This window comes from Zonotrichia leucophrys, unplaced genomic scaffold, assembly GCF_028769735.1.
Source record: "Zonotrichia leucophrys gambelii isolate GWCS_2022_RI unplaced genomic scaffold, RI_Zleu_2.0 Scaffold_106_152335, whole genome shotgun sequence".
Taxonomy (NCBI): domain Eukaryota; kingdom Metazoa; phylum Chordata; class Aves; order Passeriformes; family Passerellidae; genus Zonotrichia; species Zonotrichia leucophrys.
In genome coordinates, this window is record NW_026992311.1 from 52,149 (window position 1) to 73,734 (window position 21,586).

At 60.8% G+C, this 21,586-nt stretch overlaps 4 protein-coding genes and 2 non-coding genes across 11 annotated transcripts; 5 read left to right on the top strand and 1 right to left on the bottom strand.

Annotated features, from left to right (window-relative positions):
- Positions 1-110: 110 nt before the first annotated feature.
- Positions 111-3,499, top strand: PIH1D1 (PIH1 domain containing 1). Its single transcript, XM_064737764.1, has 9 exons — positions 111-483; positions 584-647; positions 878-1,072; positions 1,351-1,412; positions 1,742-1,826; positions 2,120-2,213; positions 2,328-2,469; positions 2,982-3,170; positions 3,257-3,499. The coding sequence occupies exons 1-9, from the start codon at positions 208-210 to the stop codon at positions 3,290-3,292; spliced, it is 1,143 nt and encodes a 380-aa protein (XP_064593834.1). The 5' UTR covers positions 111-207; the 3' UTR covers positions 3,293-3,499.
- Positions 3,500-3,722: 223 nt separating this feature from the next.
- On the top strand, positions 3,723-10,446 carry LOC135460828 (vesicular glutamate transporter 1-like). 3 transcript variants are annotated; one of them, XR_010443304.1, is made up of 13 exons: positions 3,723-3,881; positions 5,201-5,432; positions 5,784-5,902; positions 5,984-6,098; positions 6,436-6,523; positions 6,967-6,981; positions 7,128-7,199; positions 7,481-7,620; positions 8,170-8,316; positions 8,832-8,964; positions 9,324-9,434; positions 9,514-9,723; positions 10,104-10,189. XR_010443304.1 is itself a non-coding variant. In XM_064737775.1 (13 exons), exons 1-13 carry the CDS (start codon positions 3,820-3,822, stop codon positions 10,380-10,382), a joined length of 1,641 nt encoding a protein of 546 aa, XP_064593845.1. In that variant the 5' UTR covers positions 3,723-3,819; the 3' UTR covers positions 10,383-10,446. The 3 variants fall into 3 exon arrangements, 2 of the variants coding, with proteins under 2 accessions (XP_064593845.1, XP_064593846.1); XM_064737775.1 differs by having other exon boundaries at positions 9,514-9,641; positions 10,104-10,446; XM_064737776.1 differs by lacking the exons at positions 6,967-6,981; positions 7,128-7,199 and having other exon boundaries at positions 9,514-9,641; positions 10,104-10,446.
- Positions 10,447-11,172: 726 nt separating this feature from the next.
- On the top strand, positions 11,173-15,872 carry RPL13A (ribosomal protein L13a). Its single transcript, XM_064737782.1, has 8 exons — positions 11,173-11,257; positions 11,513-11,585; positions 11,975-12,040; positions 12,675-12,776; positions 13,259-13,344; positions 14,251-14,310; positions 14,936-15,058; positions 15,754-15,872. The coding sequence occupies exons 1-8, from the start codon at positions 11,243-11,245 to the stop codon at positions 15,838-15,840; spliced, it is 612 nt and encodes a 203-aa protein (XP_064593852.1). The 5' UTR covers positions 11,173-11,242; the 3' UTR covers positions 15,841-15,872.
- On the top strand, positions 11,653-11,731 carry LOC135460842 (small nucleolar RNA Z195/SNORD33/SNORD32 family). Its single transcript, XR_010443305.1, has one exon. It is a non-coding gene; the product is annotated as a small nucleolar RNA Z195/SNORD33/SNORD32 family (small nucleolar RNA).
- On the top strand, positions 13,403-13,473 carry LOC135460843 (small nucleolar RNA SNORD34). The gene has a single exon (XR_010443306.1). It is a non-coding gene; the product is annotated as a small nucleolar RNA SNORD34 (small nucleolar RNA).
- Positions 15,873-16,616: 744 nt separating the features above from the next.
- DHDH (dihydrodiol dehydrogenase) lies at positions 16,617-21,526 on the bottom strand. Of its 4 annotated transcripts, XM_064737790.1 has the most exons (9): positions 21,446-21,526; positions 20,748-20,987; positions 20,148-20,259; positions 19,704-19,867; positions 19,157-19,418; positions 18,179-18,303; positions 17,647-17,797; positions 17,099-17,244; positions 16,617-16,907 (listed from the first exon to the last, which is right to left on the bottom strand). In XM_064737790.1, the coding sequence occupies exons 2-8, from the start codon at positions 20,958-20,960 to the stop codon at positions 17,132-17,134; spliced, it is 1,140 nt and encodes a 379-aa protein (XP_064593860.1). In that variant the 5' UTR covers positions 20,961-20,987; positions 21,446-21,526; the 3' UTR covers positions 16,617-16,907; positions 17,099-17,131. The 4 variants fall into 4 exon arrangements, with proteins under 4 accessions (XP_064593860.1, XP_064593857.1, XP_064593859.1 ...); XM_064737787.1 differs by having other exon boundaries at positions 16,627-17,244; XM_064737789.1 differs by lacking the exon at positions 21,446-21,526 and adding an exon at positions 21,380-21,384 and having other exon boundaries at positions 16,627-17,244; positions 20,748-20,981.
- Between the last annotated feature and the right edge of the window lie 60 nt (positions 21,527-21,586).

Here is a 21,586-nt window from a genome sequence, read left to right on the forward strand (position 1 = left end):
GCCGGAAGTGGCCAGAGCGGCACCGGAACCACCGAGACTCACCGGAAGTGGCCAGAGCGGCACCAGAACCACCGAGATTTGCCGGAAGTGGCCAGAGCGGCACCGGAACCACCAAGATTCCCCGGAAGTGGCCAGAGCGGCACCAAAACCACCGAGATTCCCCGGAAGTGGCCAGAGCGGCACCGGAACCATTGAGATTCTCCGGAAATGGTTAGAGCGGCACCGGAACGACCGAGACTGGGCGGAAGTTGTCAGAGCTGTCTCGGTAACCATGGGGACGGCTCCGCGCCGGAAGCGGAAGTGGCGGGAGGTGCAGGAGCGGTGAGGGCGGCCCGGGGGGCCGGGAGCGGTTTCGGGGCTCCCGGGGAGTCCTGGGCGGTTCCCGGGGCCTCCTGGATCATGGCGGACCCGTCGCTGCTCTCGGCCGAGCTGGAGGCGGACGAGGAGGAGGAGGCGGCGGCGTTGCGGCGGCTGCTGCTGCAGGTGGGGCCCGGGGCCGGTGCGGTTCCGCTCCCGGTGCCGGTTCTGATCCCAGTTCCGCTCCCGGTGCCGATCCCGGTCCTGACGCTCCCGGTTCCCGCAGGTGGCCCCGGACCCTGAGGAGGCGCCGAGCGCCGGCCCCGCCCGGGCCGTGACCCCGCAGCCGGGTACGGGGGGCTCGGGTGGATTTTGTGGGCTCGGGTGGGTTTTGGGGGGGCTCTCTTGGATTTGGGGGGGGCTCTGTTGGATTTGGGGGGGGGCTCTGTTGGATTTGGGTTGGGCTCTGTTGGATTCCTCTTCCCTCAGGTCTGTGTGTCAAGACCCGCGAGGCGGGAAGGGGTCCCAAGGTGCATTCTGGGGGGGTTGCTGTGGATTTTGGTGCATTTTTCCCCCCCAGGTTTCTGTGTGAAGACCCGCGAGGCGGGCGGGGGTCCCAAGGTGTTCCTCAACGTTTGCCACTCGCCCGAGGTGCCGCCCCCGCCGCCCGTGCCCCCTCCGGGGCTGCAGCAGCTCCTGCGGGACCCCCCCGGCCCCGATGGTTCCTTCCGCATCCCCATGAGCCTGGGGGAGCCGCACGCCGAGCTGGACCGAGGTCAGGGACCCCTCCCCAAAATACCCCCCCTGCCCCAGAGACCCCTCCCCAAAATACCCCCCCCAAACCTGCTGTGACCCCTCCCCAAAATACCCCCCCACCCCAGAGACCCCTCCCCAAAATACCCCCCGCCCCAGAGACCCCTCCCCGAAATACCCCCCCTGCCCCAGAGACCCCTCCCCAAAATACCCCCCCCCCAAAACCCCTCCCCAAAATACCCCCCCACCCCAGAGACCCTTCCCCAAAATACCCCCCCAACCCTGCTGTGACCCCCGCAGGGGGAAGGGGCTGCACGGCCTACGACGTGGTGGTGAACTCGGGGTTCTTCAGGACACTCAAGGTGGGGCTGGGGGCGTCAAATGGGGTCTGGGGGCTTCTGCAGGGGTCTGGGAGGGTTAAATGGGGTCTGGGGGCGAAGTCGGGCTTCTTCAGGACCCTCCTGGTAGGGTTGAGAAGCTAAATTGGGGTCTGGGGGCTTCTGGAAGGATCTGGGGGTGGTCTGAAGTGCCTCCGGGTGGGTTGGGGTGGAGAATTGGGTCTGGTGTCTCCCTGGGGAGGGTCAGGGTGTGAATTGGGTCTGGGGTCTCGCTGTGGAGGGCTCAGGGTGTGAATTGGGTCTGGGGTCTCCCTGTGGAGGGTCAGGGTGTGAATTGGGTCTGGGGTCTCCAGGCCGACCCCCTGTACCTGGAGTTCTTCCTGACCGTGGCCCTGGAGGGGCTCTCGGACAAGTACGGGGTGGAGCTGGAGCTCACTGGTGAGTCTGGGGGCTCCAGGGGGGCAGACCCCTCCCCAAATTACCCCTGACCCCCCCGGGACCCCTCCCCAAATTACCCCTGATCCCCCCGGGACCCCTCCCCAAATTGCCCCAGGCTGGCGCGTGCTGCAGAACCGGTGCTGCCCGGGACCCCCGGGACCCCTCCCTACAATAACCTGGGATCCCTCCCCACGATAACCCCGGGACCCCTCCCCACAATAACCCCGGGACCCCTCCCCACAATAACCCGGGACCCCTCCCCACAATAACCCGGGACCCTCCCCAATTGCCAGGCTGGCGCGTGCTGCGGAACCGGCGCTGCCTCGGCTCCATCGCGGCCCAGAACATCCGGGCGCGACCCCAGCCCCGCATCCAGGAGCTGCCAGGGTGAGCGAGACCCCTCCCCAAATTAAACCAAAACACCCTGGGACCCCCGGGACCCTCCCCAAATACCCCAAACACACCCAGAACCTCCCAGCCTGACCCCAGCCCCGCATCCAGGAGCTGCCGGGGTGACGGGGACCCCCGGGACCCCTCCCCAAATACCCCTGAGACCCCCGGGCCTCCCCCGTTCGTGGTCGTGGCCTCGCCCTCGGCTCAGGAGCCGCGGGAGCTGCAGGCGCGGGTGCACCTGGGCCAGGTGGTGAGTGGGGGACTGGGGGGGAAATGGGGATACTGGGGGGAACTGGGGGGGACTGGGGGGAAATGGGGGGGAACTGGGGATACTGGGGGATACTGGGGGGAACTGGGGATACTGGGTGGGACTGGGGGGAACTGGGGATACTGGGGGGGACTGGGGGGGAAATGGGGATACTGGGGGGGCTGGGGATACTGGGGGGGGACTGGGGATACTGGGGGGGACTGGGGGGGAACTGGGGATACTGGGAGGGACTGGGGATACTGGGGATACTGGGGGGGACTGGGGGGGAATTGGGGATACTGGGAGGGGCTGGGGGGGAATTGGGGTCAACTGGGGGGGGCTGAGGGTAACCGAGAAGGGATGTGGGAGGGACTGGGTTATGTTAGTTTGTACTGGGAGGGACTGGGGGGAATTGGGATGAGCTGGGGGGCACTGGGGGCTGTGCTGGGTGGGGTCTACACCATCCTGGGGGGGTCGGGGCGCAGTGGGCGTGTCCTCACCCTGGCCCCGCCCAGGAGGGGGCGGGCTCTCTGTGGCTGGGGCTGAGCGAGGAGCGGCTGCTGCTGCTGCGCCCCGCGCCGCCGCCGGGGGGCGCTCCCGAGGCTCCTCCGGGCCGCCAGGGAGCGCTGCTGGAGCTGGGGCTGCCGCTGCGCATGCGCGCCGACCCCGCGCGGTGCCGCGCGCGCTTCCACCGCCGCTCCAAGGTAACCATGGCAACCGCGGGGGAGGGACGTGCCCCCTTCCCACCGGGGACACGCCCCCCGCTGACCTGTGGCCACGCCCCCCGCAGGTTCTCACCGTGACGGTGCCGCTGCTGCGGGCGTGAGGGACCCCCGGAAAGACCCCCAGGAGACCCCCAAAAAACCCACCCGGGACCCCCCAAAAAACCCACCCGGGAGCCCCTGTAAAACCCCACCCGGGACCCCCAAAAAAACCCACCCGGGACCCCCCCCGGACCCCCCAGGACCCCCAGACCTCTTTGGGGCCGTTTTCAGGATGCTCCTGAGCCCCCCCAGCCACTCAGGGACCCCCCCAGGATTGTCCAGAGCCCCCCCCGACCCCTCAGCCCCCTCCCCTTCCCCTTTTTTTGGTACGAAACCCCCCAATAAAAGCCAAACCGATATCCCGTGCTCTGATTGGTCCGTACCCCCCCCCCCCGGTGCCCCCCCCCGGCGCATGGGAGATTTGGGGGGGGGGCGGGGGGGATTTGGGGGATTTAGGGCTGATCCGGGCCGGGGGGGCCGGGGGGGCGCCCAGAGCTGCCCGGGAGCGGCCCCGGGAGCGGCGCCGGGCGCGGGGGATTTTGGGGGGGTCCCGGGGGTCCCGCGGTGATGGTGGAGCCTTGAGGCGGCGATGGAGTTCAACAGGGAGGAGTTCAGGAGGCAGCTGGGGGCCGGGCTGGGCCGGCTGCACCGGTGAGACCCCTGGGATGGGGATGGGGAGGGGTCCTGGGGGAGCTGCGCTGGTGAGACCCCCGGGTTTGGGGAGGGTCTGTTGAGGTTTGGGAGGGTCAGGTTTTCTGGAAGGATTTGAGGGGGATCGGGTTTTCCGGGGGGTTTTGGGGGTTTGGGGTTCTTGGGTTTGCCGGGAGTTTTGGGGGGTCAGGTTTGGGAGGTGTCTTTGCCGTAGAGGATTTGGGGTCGGGTTTGCCAGGGTTTTGGGGGTTCTTGGGTTTTCTGGGGTTTTTTAGGGGGGTCTCGGGTTACCCTGGGACTTTGGGGGGGATCAGGTTTGGGGGTCTTGGGTTTTCCGGGGGAATCCGGGGGGATTTGTGGTCGGGCTTTCCGGGGGTTTTGGGGGATCAGGTTTTGGGGGGGCTTGGGGGTGTCACTTTTCCCAGGGGGTTTTTTGGGGGGGTTTTTGGGTTTCCCGGGGGCTTTTGGGGCGTCTCGGGTGTCTCACCCCCGTGTCCCCCCGTGTCACCTCCCCCGCTCGTGTCCGTGCCACGCGTGTCCCCGGCCCGGCCCCTCCCCTGTCCCCCCCCGTGTCCCCCTCCCGGCTGTCGCCGCCACCGCGGGGATTAGAGAGAGATTTAATCGGCTGCGGGGGGGGGACAGGAAAGGGCTGGGGACACGGGGAGGACATGGGGACACGAGGGGGAAAAGGGACACTAGGGGGGGACATGGGGGACCCGGGGACATGGGGGCGACAGGGGGGACACCGGGGAGATGGGGACATGGTGGGGGAAAAGGGACATGGGGGATAGGAGGGGACACGGCGGGGACATGGAAGGGAAAAGGAACACGAGGGGGGACAGAGGGGGGACATGGCAGAGGAAAAAGGGACATAGAGACACAGGGAGAGGAACGTGGGGACACGGGGAAGTAAATGGGACACGGGGGTACAGGGGGGACACAGGGACATAGCACGGGAAGAGGGACACGGGGACACGAGGCGGTGGACATTGGGGACGGGGGGGACCGGGGAAAAGGGACACAGAGGGATTGGGGAAAAGGGACACGGGGACACGGGGTGGTGAACATTGGGGACGGGGGGACGGGGAAACGGGACACAGAGGGATTGGGGGAAAAGGGACACACGGGAAAAGGGACACGGGGACACGGGGTGACACGGGGCAAAAGGGCCACGGCCGTGCAGGTTCCTGGAGCAGCAGCAGGACGACCCCGAGAGCCTGGGGCTGAGCTCGGGGCTGGCGTGGGACCCCCAATGCCCCCGGTGCCCCCATAGCCCCCGGTGTCCCCTCAGTGCCCCCATAGCCCCCGGTGTCCCGCAGGTTCCTGGAGCGCCGCCAGGACGACCCCGAGAGCCTGGAGCTGAGCTCCGGGGGGCTCACGGGCGGGACCCCCGTGGCCCCGCGCCCCCCGGTGCTGGACTGCACCTTCTGCGGGCTGCCCCGGCGCTACGGCATCGCCATCCTCTGCGGCATCGGCTTCTGCATCAGCTTCGGCATCCGCTGCAACCTGGGCGTGGCCGTGGTCAGCATGGTCAACCCCGCCCACGGACAGGTGAGGGGGCACCTGGGGTCAACCCCGCCCACGGACAGGTGAGGGGGCAGCTACGGGGTCAGCCCCGCCCACGTACAGGTGAGGGGGCAGGTATGGGTCCGGCAGGGTCAACCCCGCCCGCAGACAGGTACGGGGGCACCTGTGGGGTCAGCTCTGGGTCACGTATGGGGTCAAGTGTGGGGTCAGTTTGGTGTCACCTGTGGGGACAGGTGTGCGGTCACTGTGGAGACACAGCCAGGTGCGGGGGACATGCACCTGCCCAGGGCATGTCCAAGGTATGCCCAGGGCGTGCCCAGGGCATGTCCGGGGCGTGTCCAGGCCCCGCCCCGCCCCAGCGACCCCTCCCCGCAGCGCGCCCAGTTCAACTGGGACCCCGAGACCGTGGGGATGATCCACGGCTCCTTCTTCTGGGGCTACATCGTCACGCAGATCCCCGGCGGCTTCATCGCACAGAAATTCGCCGCCAACAGGTGAGCGGGGCGGGGCCGGGGGCGGGGCCGGGGGCGGGGCCGGCCCAGGCGTGTCCCAGGTGTCACCGGGTGTCCCCGCAGGGTGTTCGGGCTGGCCATCGTGTCCACCTCGGTGCTCAACATGCTGATCCCGTCGGCCGCGCGCGCGCACGTGGGCTGCGTCATCGCCGTGCGCGTCATGCAGGGCCTGGTGGAGGTGATTTGGGGTGAATTCAGGGGATTTTGGGTGTGTTTGGGTGTGTTTGGGGCTGCATCATCACCGTGCGCGTCATGCAGGGCCTGGTGGAGATAAGGAGGGAATTTGGCGTGGATTTGGGGGATTTTGGGCTGTGTTTGGGATGGTTTTGAGGCATTTTTGAGGTGTTTGTTTTTGGGGGGTTTTGGGGTATTTTGGGGTATTTGGGGCAGTTTCCGGGTGGGTTTTGCTGTTCAGTTGCTGGGGTTGGGGCGTGGCCGGGGTTGGGTGTGTCCCTGCCCATCGGGGCGTGTCCCGGTGGGCGTGTCCCGCGCTGACCCCACCCCTTTCCCGGCAGGGCGTGACCTACCCCGCCTGTCACGGCATCTGGAGCAAGTGGGCGCCGCCCCTGGAGCGGAGCCGGCTCGCGACCACGGCCTTCTGCGGTAATGGGGGTCTGGGGGCTTCGGGGGGTCTGGGTGGGTCTGAGGGCTTTGGGAGCTGCCTCGCGACCACGGCCTTCTGCGGTAATGAGGAGGGGTCTGGGGGCTTCAGGGGGTCTGGGGGGGCTTTGAGGGGTCTGGGAGCCAGCTCGCCACCACAGCCTTCTGCAGTAATGGGGGTCTGGGGGCTTCGGGGGTCTCAGGGGGTTTAGGGGGCTTTGGAAGCTGCCTGGCAACCACGGCCTTCTGCGGTAATGTGGGTCTGAGGGCTTCGGGGGGTCTGGGGGGGTCTGGGGGTGACAGGCGGATATGGGGGGATCCCGAGGGTCCCCACTGACCCCTACCCCCCTTCTGGGTCTATGGGGTTTGGGGTTGGGGGGTCCGGGGGGTCGGGAGGGGGGCCCGGGGGGGGGTGGGGTCCCCACTGACGCCCCCTGCCCCCCCAGGTTCGTACGCAGGGGCCGTGGTGGCCATGCCCCTGGCCGGGGTCCTATGGGGATTTGGGGTTGGGGAGTCCCGAGTTCCCAGGGTATATGGGGGGTCCCCTGGGGTCCCCTGGGGTACTTGGGGTCCCCATCGACCCCCTGCCCCCCGGATCGACGCAGGCCCGTGGTGGCCATGCCCCTGGCCGGGGTCCTGGTGCAGTACACGGGGTGGAGCTCCGTGTTCTACGTCTACGGTGAGACCCCCGGGACCCCCTGAGACCTCCAGAGCCCCTCGGGACCCCCTGGGACCCCCGAACCCCCCTGACCGCCCGGACCCCCCGGGACCCCTGGGACCCCTCCATACCCCCTGAGACCCCTGCCCACCCAGCCTGAACCCCGGACCCCTCAGGAACCTGATCTCTTGCCCGGGACCGTGCTGTAGTAGCCCTTCGGGGGCCCTCTCCCATTGATCATTCCCAGTCCCCCCAGTGCTCCCAGTATCCCCAGTATCCCCAGTAACCCCAGTATCCCTCAGGCAGTTTTGGGGTGCTCTGGTACATGTTCTGGGTGCTGGTGTCCTACGAGAGCCCGGCCCAGCACCCGACGATCTCGCCCGAGGAGCGGAAATACATCGAGGAGAGCATCGGGGAGAGCGTGGGCAGCAACCCGCTACTGGTTAGACTGGGAGCACTGGGAGGGACTGGGAATGGTCACTGGGGTCACTGGGAATGGTCACTGGGATGGGCATCGGGGAGAGCATGGGGAGTAACCCACTACTGGTTAGACTGGGATGGGCACTGGGGGGCACTGGGGGTGTCCAGGGGTGGTCAGGGGTGGTCAGTGGTGTCCTGGGGGTGGTCAGTGGTGTCCTGGGGGTGTCAGGGGGTGGTCAGGGATGGTCAGCAGTGTCCTGGGGATGGTCAGCGATGGTCAGGGGTGGTCAGGGGTGTCCTGGGGGTGTCCTGGGGCCAGGGTGTCCTGGGGATGGTCAGGGGTGGTCAGGGGTGGTCAGGGGTGGTCAGTGGTGTTTGGGGGTGGTCAGTGGTGTCCTGGGGGTGTCCGGTAGGGTGTCCTGGGGATGGTCGGGGTGGTCAGCGATGGTCAGGGGTGGTCATGTTTTGGGGGTCATGGTCCTGGGTGGTCAGGGGTGGTCATGCGTGTTCCTGGGGTGGTCAGTGGTGTCCTGGGGGTGTCCTGAGGTCAGCCTTCCCCCCCTGCCCGCAGCTGGCCACGCCCTGGCGCCAGTTCTTCACCTCCATGCCCGTGTACGCCATCATCGTGGCCAACTTCTGCCGCAGCTGGACCTTCTACCTGCTGCTCATCAGCCAGCCCGCCTACTTCGAGGAGGTCTTCGGCTTCGAGATCAGCAAGGTGGGCTCAAAAAAACCCAAAAAACCCAAAATAAACCACACCAAAATATCCGCAAAAAAATCCCACAGAAAATACCCCAAAAACACCCCAAAACACCCCAAAACCCGCTGGACCTTCCACCTGCTGCTCATCAGCCAGCCTGCCTACTTTGAGGAGGGCTTTGCCTTCGAGATCAGGAAGGTGGGCACAAAAAAACCCCCAAAACCACCTAAAACCAGCCCAAAAATATCCGAAAAACCACTGTGACCCACAGATGGGATTGCTGTCAGCCCTGCCCCACCTGGTGATGACCATCGTGGTGCCATCGGGAATGATAATTGACAAAAGAACTCATTATTACACATAATAATAATTAAAACTATTTGCCAGTTGATTACTTCAGCCCTGCCCCACCTGGTGATGACCATCGTGGTGCCCATCGGGGATAATTGATTTATTCCATTATTTTATTTACAGATAATGGATTTATTCAGTTATTATATTTTATTTATATATGATTTATTTCTCTCTGCCAGGTGGGATTGCTGTCGGCTCTCCCTCACCTGGTGATGACCATCGTGGTGCCCATTGGGGGGCAGATCGCCGATTTCCTGCGCTCGCGCGGCCTCATGTCCACCACCAACGTGCGCAAGATGATGAACTGTGGGGGTAGGTGACACTGGGGACACTGTGTGACACTGGGGACAGTGTGACAGGGACAGAGGGACAGCAGGGACAGTGGGACAGTGACAATGTCCACCACCAACGTGCGCAAGATGATGAACTGCGGGAGTAGGTGACATTGGGGACATTGTGTGACAGCGTGTGACAGTGTGTGACACTGGGACAGCGTGTGACAGTGTGTGACATTGGGGACAGCGTGTGACAGTGTGTGACAGTGTGTGACAGGGTACAGGGACAGTGTGATCACCAACGTGCACAAGATGATGAACTGTGGCCGTCAGTGACAGTGGGGACAGCGTGTGACACTGTGACAGTGACAGTGACAGTGTCCCGTCCCCTCACAGGGTTCGGCATGGAGGCCACGCTGCTGCTGGTGGTCGGTTACTCGCACTCCCGCGCCGTCGCCATCTCCTTCCTGGTGCTGGCCGTGGGCTTCAGCGGCTTCGCCATCTCGGGTGCGCACGGGGACATTGGGGACACCTGGGGACACCGGGGACATCCCCGACCTCGCCCTGACCCCGCTGTCCCCACCAGGTTTCAACGTGAACCACCTGGACATCGCACCGCGCTACGCCAGCGTCCTGATGGGGCTGAGCAACGGCGTGGGGACCCTGTCCGGCATGGTGTGTCCCCTGATCGTGGGGGCCCTGACCCGCCACAAGGTGAGGGGACACTGAAGGGACATTGGGGACACTGTCCGGCATGGTGTGTCCCCTGAACGTGAGGGCCCTGACCCGCCACAAGGTGAGGGGACATCACTGGGGACATTGGGGGCACTGTCCCAGATGGTGTGTCCCCTGATTGTGGGGACACTGGGGGCACCCAGGGGACATTGGGGACACTTAAGAGACAGAGGGACTTGGGGAGGACAGACGGACACGGGAACTTGGGGGTAGCGCTGCCCACCTGTCACTCACCGCCCCTCCTGTCACTCACCGCCCGCCTGGCCCCGCCCCCCTCCTTTGGCCCCGCCCCCTCCCTTTGGCCCCGCCACTCTTCTTTCCCCGCCCTCCCCTTGGCCACACCCCCCCTTTCCCGCTCTCTCCCTCCTTTCCATTGGGTCCCGCCCCCGCTCGTCGCGGATTGGCCGGCGCGCGGCGCGCGGCGGGCGCTGATTGGCCCAGACGCGCGAGGAGTGGCAGTGGGTGTTCCTGATCGCCGCGCTCGTGCACTACGGGGGCGTGGCCTTCTACGGCGTCTTCGCTTCCGGGGAGCCGCAGCCGTGGGCGGAGCCGCCGCGCGAGGAGGCGGAGCCTCTGGCGCCGGGGGGCGTGGCCAGCGACGAGGAGGAGGAGGAGGAGGAAGGGGAAGAAGGAGGGGTGGGGGGAGGGGGACCTCCGGGGGGGCCCCCCGCGAGCTACGGGGCCACCGGGACCACCCCGGCCACCGGGGGCGGGGCCTGACAACGGCCACGCCCCCCGAAAAGGGAATCCCCGGGGAACCCCCTCGAGACCCCCAAGAACTCCGAAAAAGGACCCCAGGGACTCCCGAGACCCCCCCGGATCCACCAGGGACCCCCCTGAGACCACCAGGGACCCCCCAGATCCCCAAGAACCCCAAAGGGACCCCTAAGACCCTCCACAGACCCCCCCGACCACCGGGGACCCCCCCAAACCCCCAAAAGGGACCCCCTGAGACCGTCGGGAAGACCCAGGGACCCCCCAAAAGGGACCCCAGGAAGTCCCAGGGACCTCCGAGATCCCCTGGGACCCCAAAAGGGACCCCCGAGACCCCCCAGAGCCGCCCCTCCCATCGCTGTACATATATAAATATAAATAAATATAATTATAAATACAGAAAGGGGCCGCTGGAGAGCCTGGAGTGAGGGACTGGGAGGGACTGAGGGGCACTGAGATCACACTGGGGTCACACTGGGAGCACTGGAGGGACACTGGGAGTAGCATTGGTTGGTACTGGGAGCACTGGAGGGGCACTGGGATCGTACTGGGATCGCTGGAGGGGCACTGGGTGGCACTGGAGGGATACTGAGGGGGCACTGGGATCATACTGGGAGCACTTGGAGGTGGTTCTAGGGACACTGGAGGGACACTGGGATCATACTGGAACCGTACTGGGAGCACTGGAATTCTCTGGGCACACAGAGACCCCCCCCTCCCGCACTCCGATTGGATTCTCCCACCCCAGTCCCCCCCTTTCCTCCCTCAATGGTTCCTCCCCCTCCCGTGACGTCACTTCCGCCCTCGCGCGGAGGAAGCGGCGCTCCCGCAGGGGGCGTGGCCTCTTTCTGAGGCGGGCGGCGGCCATGGCGGAGCCGCGGGTGCGGCCCGGGGACACCGGGAGGGCTCGGGGGGCTCCGAGGGGAGCGGGGAGGGCTCGGCGGGGCTCGGGGAGCGCGCGGGGAACGGCGGGGAGCGCGTGGGTCCGCAGGCGGGCGGCGGGGGGAGCGCGGGGCGCGGCCACGCGGTGCGGCCTGGGCCCGGTGCGGCGCGGCCTGGGCCCGGTGCGGTCCCGGTGAGGGCCGGGCCTGGTCCCGGTGAGGGCCCGGCCTTACCCGGTGCTCATCCCGCCGAAGGTTCTGGTGATCGACGGGCGCGGGCACCTCCTGGGCCGGCTGGCGGCGATCGTGGCCAAGCAGGTGCTGCTGGGTGAGTGCGGGGCGGCGGCACCGGGGCAGTTACCGGGAACAGAACCGGGGGAATGGCACCTGGACCCCCGCGCCGTGATGAGCCTTGTCGGCTGTCGAGTTTAGCGACAATGAAAGGCGCCTACATGCACTACCAGCTGAGCGCGGGGGAAAACCGGGAAAAAAACGGGTAAAAGGGTGAAAAACCGGGATTAAAGGGGGAAACCGATATTAATTAGGGAAAACCGGGAATAATGGGGGAAAAAACAGGAATAAAAGATCAGGAATAAAGAGAAAAAATCGGGAATAAAGAGAAAAAAATTAAAATGAAGGGGCAAAACCGGGATTAACGGGGGAAAATGGTCAAAAAACCGGGATTAACGGGGCACGGGCCGGTGCCGCTGTCCCCAGGCCGCCGCGTGGTCGTGGTTCGCTGCGAGGGCATCAACATCTCCGGGAACTTCTACCGGAACAAGCGTGAGTGCCGCGGGGCGGGACATGGGGGGGAAAACCGGAATTTTGGGGAAATCCCGGATTTTGGGGGAGATCCCGGGGTTTGGGGACGGTTCCGGCGGGTTTGGGTCACGGAGAAGTGCTGGGAAGGTTCTAGAACGTCCCATCTCTCGGTGCACCCCTGGCTCCCCCTGGTTTGGGGCGGTTTCACCCTTTTACCCCATTCTGGCCATTCCTAAGTCACATTTTTGAGAGATTCTACCCCATTTTTGATAAATTCTGCCCCGTTTCTGAGGGATTTGGCTCCATTTTTTTAAGGAGTTCTGCTCCAGTTTTGAGGGTTGTGCCCCATTTACGAGCTGTTTTGCCCCATTTTTGATGAATTCTGCCCCATTTTTGTTGGATTCTTCTCCATGTGTGAGGGATTTTGCCCCATTTCTGCTCCATGAATTCTTCTGGGTTTTTGAGGGATTCTGCCCCATTTTGGATGGTTTTTCTCATTTCTAAGGGCTTCTGCCTCATTTTTAGTAGATTCTCTATATTTTTGAGGATTCTGCACCATTTTTTTATGTTTCTGACCGTTTTTTGATCGTTTTTGCCCCGTTTTAAATGGATTTGTCCTGATTTCTGCTGATTTTGCCCCGTTTTTCCCCCGCAGTGAAGTTCCTGGCCTTCCTGAGGAAGAGGATGAACACCAACCCCTCCCGGGGCCCCTTCCACTTCCGAGCCCCCAGCCGCATCTTCTGGCGCACTGTGAGAGGTGAGAGAGACCCCAAAACACCCAGAAATCACCCCAAAAACTGCCCCAAAGTCACCCCAAAAACTCCCCCAAAAATTGCCCCAAAATCCCCAATCCCCCTCAGCCGCAACTTCTGGCGCACCGTGCGAGGTGAGAGAGACCCCAAAACCACCAAAATTCACCCCAAAATCCTCCCCCTCAAACCTCCCCAAAATCCACACACACAGTCTGGAGTGAGGGGACCCCAAAATTTCCTCAAAAGTCCTCCCAAATTCTCCAAAATCCCCCAGAATCCCCAAACCCTCAGATTGCCCTAAATCCCCTGGTTTCACCCCAAATACAGAATTGCTATAAATCCCTCGATTTTCCTCCAGACCCTAAATTGCCCTGAAATCCCCGTTTTTCCCCCCAATTCCCCATGATCCCCCACTTTTCCCCCCAAACCCCGATTTGCCCTAAATCCCCTGATTTGCCCTAAATCCTGGTTTTTCACCCCAATCCAGGCATGCTGCCCCACAAGACCAAGCGGGGCCAGGCGGCGCTGGAGCGGCTCAAGGTGTTCGATGGGATCCCCCCTCCCTACGACAAGGTGGGCCCCAAAATCCCCAGAATTCACCCCAAAATGCCCCGAATCCGCCCCAAACCCCGGTGTCGGTGATGTCACCTGTACCTACATTGTTTGACTCGAGATGAGAAAAACCCAAACCCTGAGACACCCGGGACCCCAAAAACACCAGAAAATTGGTAAAAGCCCAATAAAAATTTGTTAAAATCCCCCTGGAATCTTGTGATTCTGACCAAAATCACATGGAATACTAAAATCCCATAAAACCCCTAAAAAAATAATAAAATCTCCCTCAAATCTGGTAAAATCCCCTAAAATCTTGTAATCCACAACAAAATCCTGTAAAAGCCTTAAAATCTCATTGAGTCTTCAAAATCTTAGAAACTCCCTAAGAAATCAGATAAAATCACAATGAAATTTTGTAATTCCCACCAAAGTCCCATAAATATCCTAAAATCTTACTAAATCTTCAAAATCCCAGAAACTGCCTAAAAGAATCCAATTAAATCTTGTAATCCCCACCAAAGTCACATAAAAATACTAAAATCTCATAAAATCCTTAAAATTCCATAAAATCTGATAAAATCCCCCTAAAATCTTGTAATCCCCACCAAAATCCCATAAAAACCTTAAAATCTCATTAAATCTTCAAAATCCCAGAAACCCCCCAAAAAAATCTGATAAAACTGCTATTATATCTTGTACTCTCCACCAAAATCCCATAAAAAAATTAAAATCTCATTAAATGTTCAAAATCTTAGAAACTCCCTAAAAATCTGATAAAGTCACTATTGCATTTTGTAATCCTCACCAAAATCCCACAAAACCCCTGAAATCCCACAGACCCCCCCAAACTCCCATCCCCCCGCCCCGAGACCCCCCAAACCCACCCAAAACGCCCCAAAAACCCCAAAATTTGGGATTTTGCAGCGGAAGCGCATGGTGGTGCCGGCGGCGCTGAAAATCATCCGCCTCAAACCCACCCGCAAGGTGAGCACGGCTTTTGGGGGAAATTGTGGGAATTTGGAGAGCTTAGGTGGTTTTGGGAATTTGGGGGATTTTAGGGATTTTTATGGAGTTTTTTTGGGGACTTCATGGGGTTTGGGGGGATTTTACGAGGTTTTATTTTGGGAGTTTCTGGGGTTTTATTGTGGAATTTTGGGGAGATTTTAGGGGGTTCAGGGGATTTTATGAGGGTTTTTTTGGGGAATTTAGAGATTTTTTAATGAGGTTTTTTTAGGGAGTTTCTGGGGTTTTAAGGGAATTTGTAAGATTTTAACAGATCGATGGGATTTTAGAGCATTTCAGGGAGATTTTGAGGGGGTTTATGGGATTTTAGAAGGCATATATGATTTTCTTGGGATTATATATTTTAAAGAGATTTTATGAGATTTTTTGGGGGGTTTTATGGGATTTTAGGGGATTTAGGTCACTTTAGGACTTTATGTTTTTTTGCTGGGGGTTCCAGCATTCAGGTGGGGCATAAGGCAGATTTGGGTGAATTCTCTGGTGTTTTGGGGTTTTTTGGGTGTGGGATTTTGGGGATTTTTTGGTGTGGGATTTTGGGGTGTTTTGGGGCTTTTTGGGGTGTTTTCTGAGCTCCCATTTGTCCCAGTTTGCCGTGCTGGGCCGCCTGGCACACGAGGTGGGCTGGAAGTACCGGGACGTCACCGAGGCCCTGGAGGAGAAGAGGAAGGAGAAGGCCAAGATCCGCTACAACAAGAAGAGGAAGATGATGGTGAGAAAAACGGGGGGAATCACCCCAAAATCGGGGAAAAAACACCCCAAAATTGGGGGAAAAACCACCCCAAAATCAGGGAAAAATCACCCCAAAATTGGGGGAAAACCACCCCAAAACTGGGGAAAAAACTACTCCAAAATCGGGAGAAAAACCCATAATTTGGGCGTGGGACTTTAAAAACTTACAGGGAGGAAAAAGAGGGTGGGAAAGGCCTAAATCCAGGGAAAAACCCCAAGTTGGGGACCTCTCAATGCCTGATTATCCCTTTTTTCTCTGATTTTTTTTTTTCCCATTTTCCCTGATTTTTTTCCCACTTTTTTTCCCTGTTTTTTATTACATTTTCCTTCTCATTCTTCCATTTTTTTTTCCTTTTCTTTTCTCATTTTTTCTTGATTTTTCCCCTTTTTTCCACATCTTTTCCCTTTTTCCCTGATACTCCTTTTTTTCCCCCCTTTTTTTCCACATTATTTTCCTGAGTTTTGCCCCATTTTTCCCCTGGTTTTTCCCCCATTTTTTTCTGGGTTTCCCCCCATTTTTATCTGGTTTTTCCTTCATTTTTCCTCTGGTTTTACCCCGGTTTTTCCACGGTTTTCCCCCCATGTTTTCCTGGTTTTCCCCCCATGTTTTTTCCTGTTTTTTTTTCCCCGTATTTTCTCCTTTTTCCCAATTCTCCGTTTTTTCCCCCATTGCAGAGCCTGCGGCGCCGGGCCGAGCGCAGCGCGGAGAAGAAAGCGGCGCCATTCACGGCAGTGCTGCGGCAGCACGGGCTGCTGCTGTGAAATAAACCCAAACTGGGACAGACTGGGACAGACTGGGAGCGTCAGAGCCTGCCTGGGACGGACCGGGATGGACTGGGGTGAACTGGGACAGACTGGGAGGGACTGGGATGGGTTAAAGGGGGACTGGGATGGACTGGGACAAACTGGGAGGGACTGGAAGCGACCTGCTCTTACTGGGATGGACTGGGGTGAACTGGACAGACTGGGAGCGTCCTGCTCTTACTGGGACGGACGGGGAGGGACTGGGAGGGGTTAAAGGGGGACTGGGATGGACTGGGACAAACTGGGATGAACTGGGACAGACTGGGAGCGTCCTGCTCTTACTGGGACAGACTGGGAGGGACTGGGAAGGGTTAAAGGGGGACTGGGATGGACTGGGAGGCGTTAATGGGGAACTGGGATGGACTGGGACAAACTGGGATGGACTGGGAGGGACTGGAAGCGACCTGCTCTTACTGGGATGGACTGGGGTGAACTGGGACAGACTGGAAGCGTCCTGCTCTTACTGGGACAGACTGGGATGGACTGGGAGGGACTGGGAAGGGTTAAAGGGGGACTGGGATGGACTGGGACAAACTGGGATGAACTGGGACGGACTGGGAGCGTCAGAGCCTGCCTGGGACGGACCGGGATGGACTGGGGTGAACTGGGACAGACTGGGAGGGACTGGGACAGACTGGGAGCGTCCTGCTCTTACTGGGACAGACTGGGAGGGACTGGGAAGGGTTAAAGGGGGACTGGGATGGACTGGGGTGAACTGGGACAGACTGGGATGGACTGGGAGGGACTGGAAGCGACCTGCTCTTACTGGGATGGACTGGGGTGAACTGGGACAAACTGGAAGCGTCCTGCTCTTACTGGGATGGACTGGGAGGGACTGGGATGGACTCTTGAGGGACTGGGACACTCTGGGCCTCACTGGGATGGACTGGGGCACATTTTGGGGAGGTTTCAGAGCTTTTATTGAGCCACGGGCGGGCGACACCAGAGCTGCCCTGGTCACTCCAGAGGGTCAGCAGTCGGTCACTCGGGGTCAGCGGTCACTCCCGTGGTCACTCCAGCAGTCAACGGTCAATCTGGAGGGTCAGTGGTCACTCCAGAGGGTCAGCAGTCAGTCCAGAGTGCAGTGGTCATTCAGGGTCAGCAATCCAGTCCCATGGTCACTCCAGCGGTCACTTTGTGTCAGTGGTCACTCTGGCAGTCAGTCCAGAGGGTCAGCAATCACTCCAGTGGTCATTCGGGGTCATTGGTTACTCCCGCGGTCACTCCAGCGGTCACTCGTGCTCAGTGGTCACTCCGTGGTCACTCCGTCCACCGTGACCCCGACCTGTGTCCGGGCCTGGTCCAGCAGCTGCGCGATGACCTCGCTCTCGGCCAGCGGCATCTCGGGGCTCTCGGTCAGCCCTGGGGTCAGAGACCCCAAAATGAGGGAGATTCACCCCAAAATCTGGGAGGTTTTACCCCAAATCCCACAAGTTCTACCCAAATCCCAGGTTTTTACCCAAACCTCAGGATTTTTATCCAAAACCCGTGTTTTTTCACGCAAAAATCCCAATGTTCCCCCCGCAAATCCCAGGTTTCCCCCCCAATCCTGTGTGTTTTACCCAAATGCGTGTTTTTACCCAAAATCCCCGTTTTTGGCCCCAAATCTCACCCTTCAGCAGGCACTCCCGCACGTGCTGGGCCTCGTAGCGCAGCCAAACCCCGGGTTTTGCCCCAAACCCCAGTTATAGCCCCCAAACCCCAGTTATAGCCCCCAAAACCCATTTTTTGCCCAAAATCCCCGTTTTTGGCCCCAAATCTCACCCTTCAGCAGGCACTCCCGCACGTGCTGGGCCTCGTAGCGCAGCCCGGTGCTGTGGGGGAAGTTGAGGGGCTCGGCCGGGGGGGGCAGCGGGAAACGCTCGCGGCGCCCCCCCCACTGCAGCTCCGTGGGGCAGTTCATGTGGGTCGGGAGCTAAAGGGGAAAAATGTGGGGCAATCAGACCCAAAAACACCCGAAATTCACCCAAAAACACCCTGAAATCCTCCCCAAAAATACCCCCCCAAGGAATTAACCACAGCCCCCCCACTGCAGCTCCGTGGGGCAGTTCATGTGGGTCGGGAACTGCAGTGGGGCATGAAACAGGGTGAGACCCAAAAACCACCGAAATTCACCCAAAAATAACCCTGGACCAAAGAAACCCCGAAATCCACCCAAAAAAACCCCAGAAATGAACCCCGGCCCAGCCGTCCGCCCCCCCCGTGTTTTGGGGTGAAACCCGCGGGTTTTGGGGTGAAATCCCGGGGTTTGGGGGTCCCTCCCGGTTTTGGGGTGAAATCCCGGGATTTTGGTCACCTCGGCCCAGCCTTGCGGCCCCCCCAGCGCCGCCCCCCCCGGCAGCTCCGCGACCATGGAGAAAACGAGCGAGGCGAGGTGACCCCCGGGGAACGAGAGCGACACCGACACCGACTCATCCACGCCTGAAAAACGGGGTGAAAAACCGGGAAAATGGGCAAAAAACATGTGGGGAATAATGGGAGAAATCATGGGGAAATAATGGGGGGGAAATGGGAAAAATGATGGGAGGGAAAACCAGGGAAAACGTGCAAAAATAATGGGGGAAAAAATAATAGGGGAAATAATGGGGGAAATGGGAAAAAATAATGGGGGAAATAATGGGAAAATGGGAAAAAAGAGGGGGAAATAATGGGTGAAATAACGGGGTAAAACAGGAAAAATAATGGGGAAAATAATCAGGGAAAAACGGGGGGAAATGGGAAAAGAGGGAGGAAAAAAATGGGGGGGAATCGGGCAAAAATAATGGGGGGGAAATGGGGAAAATAACAGGGGAAATGGGAGGGAAATAACAGGGGGGAAATAATGGGGGAAATAATGGGGAAATGGGTGAAGGGGGAATGAGGGAAAAGGGAGACAAATGGGACAAGAACGGGAAGAAAAGTGGGAAAATGGGGAAGAGAGACCCCAGTGCCCCCCAATCCCCCATTCCCAGTCCGTCCCAGTATCCCCAGTGACCCCAGTCCCTCCCAGTCCATCCCAGTCCATCCCAGTCCCTCCCAGTCCCTCCCAGTCCCTCCCCCCAGTCCCATCCCCAGTCCATCCCAGTCCATCCAGTCCCAGTCCCAGTCCTCCAGTCCCTCCCAGTCCCTCCCAGTCCATCCCAGTCTCTCCCAGTCCATCCCAGTCCCTCCCAGTCCATTCCCAGTCTCCCTCAAAGAACTCACAGCTCCCCTTGGTGGCCGCTTTGGGAACTGCAGCGCCCTCCCAGTCCCTCCCAGTCCGTCCCAGTATATCCCAGTTTATCCCAGTCCGTACCGGTGGGGTGCAGGGTGCCGTGGGCGGTAATTTGGGGAGGGGGCTGCCCCTCTGGCCCCCCCAGCAGCCCCAGGGCCATCTGGATGCCGTAGCACCCCAGGTCCAGCAGGCCCCCCCCCCCGAGCTGGGGCTCGCGCAGCCTCGGGACCCCCCCCAGGTTGAAGCCGAGCTCCCCCCGCAGCACCAGGGGCGACCCCAGGGAGCCCCCCCGGGCCAGGGAGCGCAGGCGGCGCCAGGCGGGGAAAAAACGGGTCCAGAAACCCTGAAAACGGGAAAAAACGGGAAAAATTGGTACAGAAATGCTGGAAATGGGAAACTGGGAGTACTGGGAGGGAGCGCAAGTGGTGCCAGGTGGGGAAAAAATGGGTCCAGAAACGCTGGGAATGGGAAACTGGGGCTACTGGGGATACTGTGAGCACTGGGGGCACTGGGAATGGGGCACTGGGGACACTGGGAGCACTATGAGGGGCACTGGTAGGGGTTACTGGTTATACTGGAACGGGTTACTGGTGATACTGGTCATACTGGTGATACTGGGAGCCCTCACCTCCATGAGGAACACGCCCTTGTCCCTCGCCGTCCCCACCAGCTGCGCCACCTCGCGCGCCCCGAGCGCCATCGGCTTCTCCATCAGCACCGGGCAGCCCCGGCGCAGGAACAGCAGCCCCGTGGGCAGGTGAGCGGGGTTCACCACCCCCACGTACACCACGTCTGGGGAAAAAAAACCCAAAAATAATGAATCAGGGACCCCAAAAAAACCCCGATCCCAAAAACCCCACAATAACCCAAAAAACACCAAATTTCTGCCATAAAACATCATAAATCCCGATGGAACAGCAGCCCCGCGGGCAGGTGAGCGGGGTTCACCACCCCCACGTACACCACGTCTGATGGGGAACCCCAAAAAAAACCCCTGAGTGACCCCAAAAAAACCCCAACACCAAAAAACCCCAAATTCCCCCCAAAATCCCCAAAGCCGGGGGTCTCTCACCGATGCCGGGGTCCTGGGCCAGCTCCTCGTAGGATCCGTACGCCCGGGGCACCCCAAAATGCTGCGCGAAGCATCGGGCGCGCCCCAGATCCCGCGCGGCCACCGCCGCCACCTGCGGGGACACGAGGGTCACCCCAAAATCCCCCCAAAAACCCCCAAAAATTCAGAAAAATCCCCAAAATCCCTGAAAAAAACCCCAAATCACTGAGAGATCCCCAAATCCCTGGGAAAAACCTCTAAATCCCACCCAAGGTATCCCAAAATCCTGGGGAAACCCCAAAATCCCTGAGGGAACCCCAAAATCCCACCCGGGAAACCCCAAAATCCCCGGGGGTTTTTGGGGTCACGCCCAGATTTTGGGGCTCCCGGGGATTTTGGGGACACGCCCAGGTTTAGGGACATTCCCAGATTTTGGGGACACGCCCCGGGGTTTTGGGGACATGCCCAGGATTTTGGGGGTCCCGAGGATTTTGGGGCTCCCCTGGTGATTTTTGGGGGGTCCCAGGGCGTTTTGGGGGGAATTCCGGGGTTTTTGGGGCTCCCCGGGGTTTGGGGTTTTTGGGGGTATTTTTGGGGTGAATTTCGGGGTTTTTGGGTCACCGTGTGCTCCTCGCGGGGCAGGGTCTGCAGCGCCAGCACGAAGTCGTGGCTGATGGCCCCGGCCGAGCAGATGCCCCAGCGCGTGGGGCCGGGCCGGGACCGGGGCCGCTCCGGGCCGGGGCACGGCGGGTCCTGCTCCCGGTTCCGGTTCCGGTCCAGATCCAGGTTCCGGTCCTGGTCCTGGTCCACGTCCCGGTCCGTGTCACGATCCATGTCCCGATCCCGGTCCTGATCCTGATCCTGATCCAGATCCGTGTCCTGATCCCGGTCCCGGTCTCGGTCCCGCTCCCGGTCCGGACCGTGACCCGGTTCTGTCCTACTTCCTGCCCCAATCCCGGTCCGGTTCTGTCCCGGTTCCGTCCCACTTCCTGTCCCAATCTCGACCCTCGTCTGGTCCCGTTCCAGCCCCAGTTCTTGTCCCGGTTCCTGACCCCAATCCCGGTTCCTGTCCCGGTCCCAGTCCCCGTTCCGATCCCAGTTTCTGATCCCGGTCCCGCACCCGGCCCCGTTCTTATCCCGGTTCCTGTCCCTGTCCCGGTCCTTGTCCTGGTCCGGTCCCGGTCCTTGTCCTGACCCCAATCCCAGTCCCGATCCCGGCCCGTTCCTGTCGCGGTTCGGTCCCTGTTGCTGACCCTGATCCCGGTTTTTGTCCCGGTTCCTGTCCCAGTCCCGATCCCGGTTCTGTCCCGGTTCCTCACCCTGATCCCGGTTCCTTTCCCTGTCCCGGTTCTGTCCCGATCCCGGTTCCGGTCCCGGTCCCGTCCCGCACCTGCCGGGCCCCGCCCGCCCCTCCCCCCGCCGTGGGAAGCTCCGCTCGCCCCTCCCCCCACCCACGGACG

Bases quoted from the DNA above. Each gene is read 5' to 3' on its own strand.
- LOC135460828 (XM_064737775.1), top strand. From the start codon at position 3,820: ATGGAGTTCAACAGGGAGGAGTTCAGGAGGCAGCTGGGGGCCGGGCTG. The intron at 7,621-8,169 runs GTTAGACTGGGA...CCCTGCCCGCAG, and splicing joins TGGGCAGCAACCCGCTACTG to CTGGCCACGCCCTGGCGCCA. The intron at 8,965-9,323 runs GTAGGTGACACT...GTCCCCTCACAG, and splicing joins CAAGATGATGAACTGTGGGG to GGTTCGGCATGGAGGCCACG.
- DHDH (XM_064737790.1), bottom strand. From the start codon at position 20,960: ATGGATCGTGACACGGACCGGGACGTGGACCAGGACCAGGACCGGAAC. The intron at 17,798-18,178 runs GTGACCAAAATC...TTTCCCCTTTAG, and splicing joins GGCCGCAAGGCTGGGCCGAG to CTCCCGACCCACATGAACTG. The intron at 17,245-17,646 runs GTGAGATTTGGG...CTCTGACCCCAG, and splicing joins GCGGGAGTGCCTGCTGAAGG to GGCTGACCGAGAGCCCCGAG.
- RPL13A (XM_064737782.1), top strand. The intron at 11,586-11,974 runs GTGAGTGCGGGG...CGCTGTCCCCAG, and splicing joins GGCCAAGCAGGTGCTGCTGG to GCCGCCGCGTGGTCGTGGTT. The intron at 12,041-12,674 runs GTGAGTGCCGCG...TTTCCCCCGCAG, and splicing joins GAACTTCTACCGGAACAAGC to TGAAGTTCCTGGCCTTCCTG.
- PIH1D1 (XM_064737764.1), top strand. From the start codon at position 208: ATGGTTAGAGCGGCACCGGAACGACCGAGACTGGGCGGAAGTTGTCAG. The intron at 1,073-1,350 runs GTCAGGGACCCC...TGACCCCCGCAG, and splicing joins GCACGCCGAGCTGGACCGAG to GGGGAAGGGGCTGCACGGCC. The intron at 1,827-2,119 runs GTGAGTCTGGGG...CCCAATTGCCAG, and splicing joins GGTGGAGCTGGAGCTCACTG to GCTGGCGCGTGCTGCGGAAC.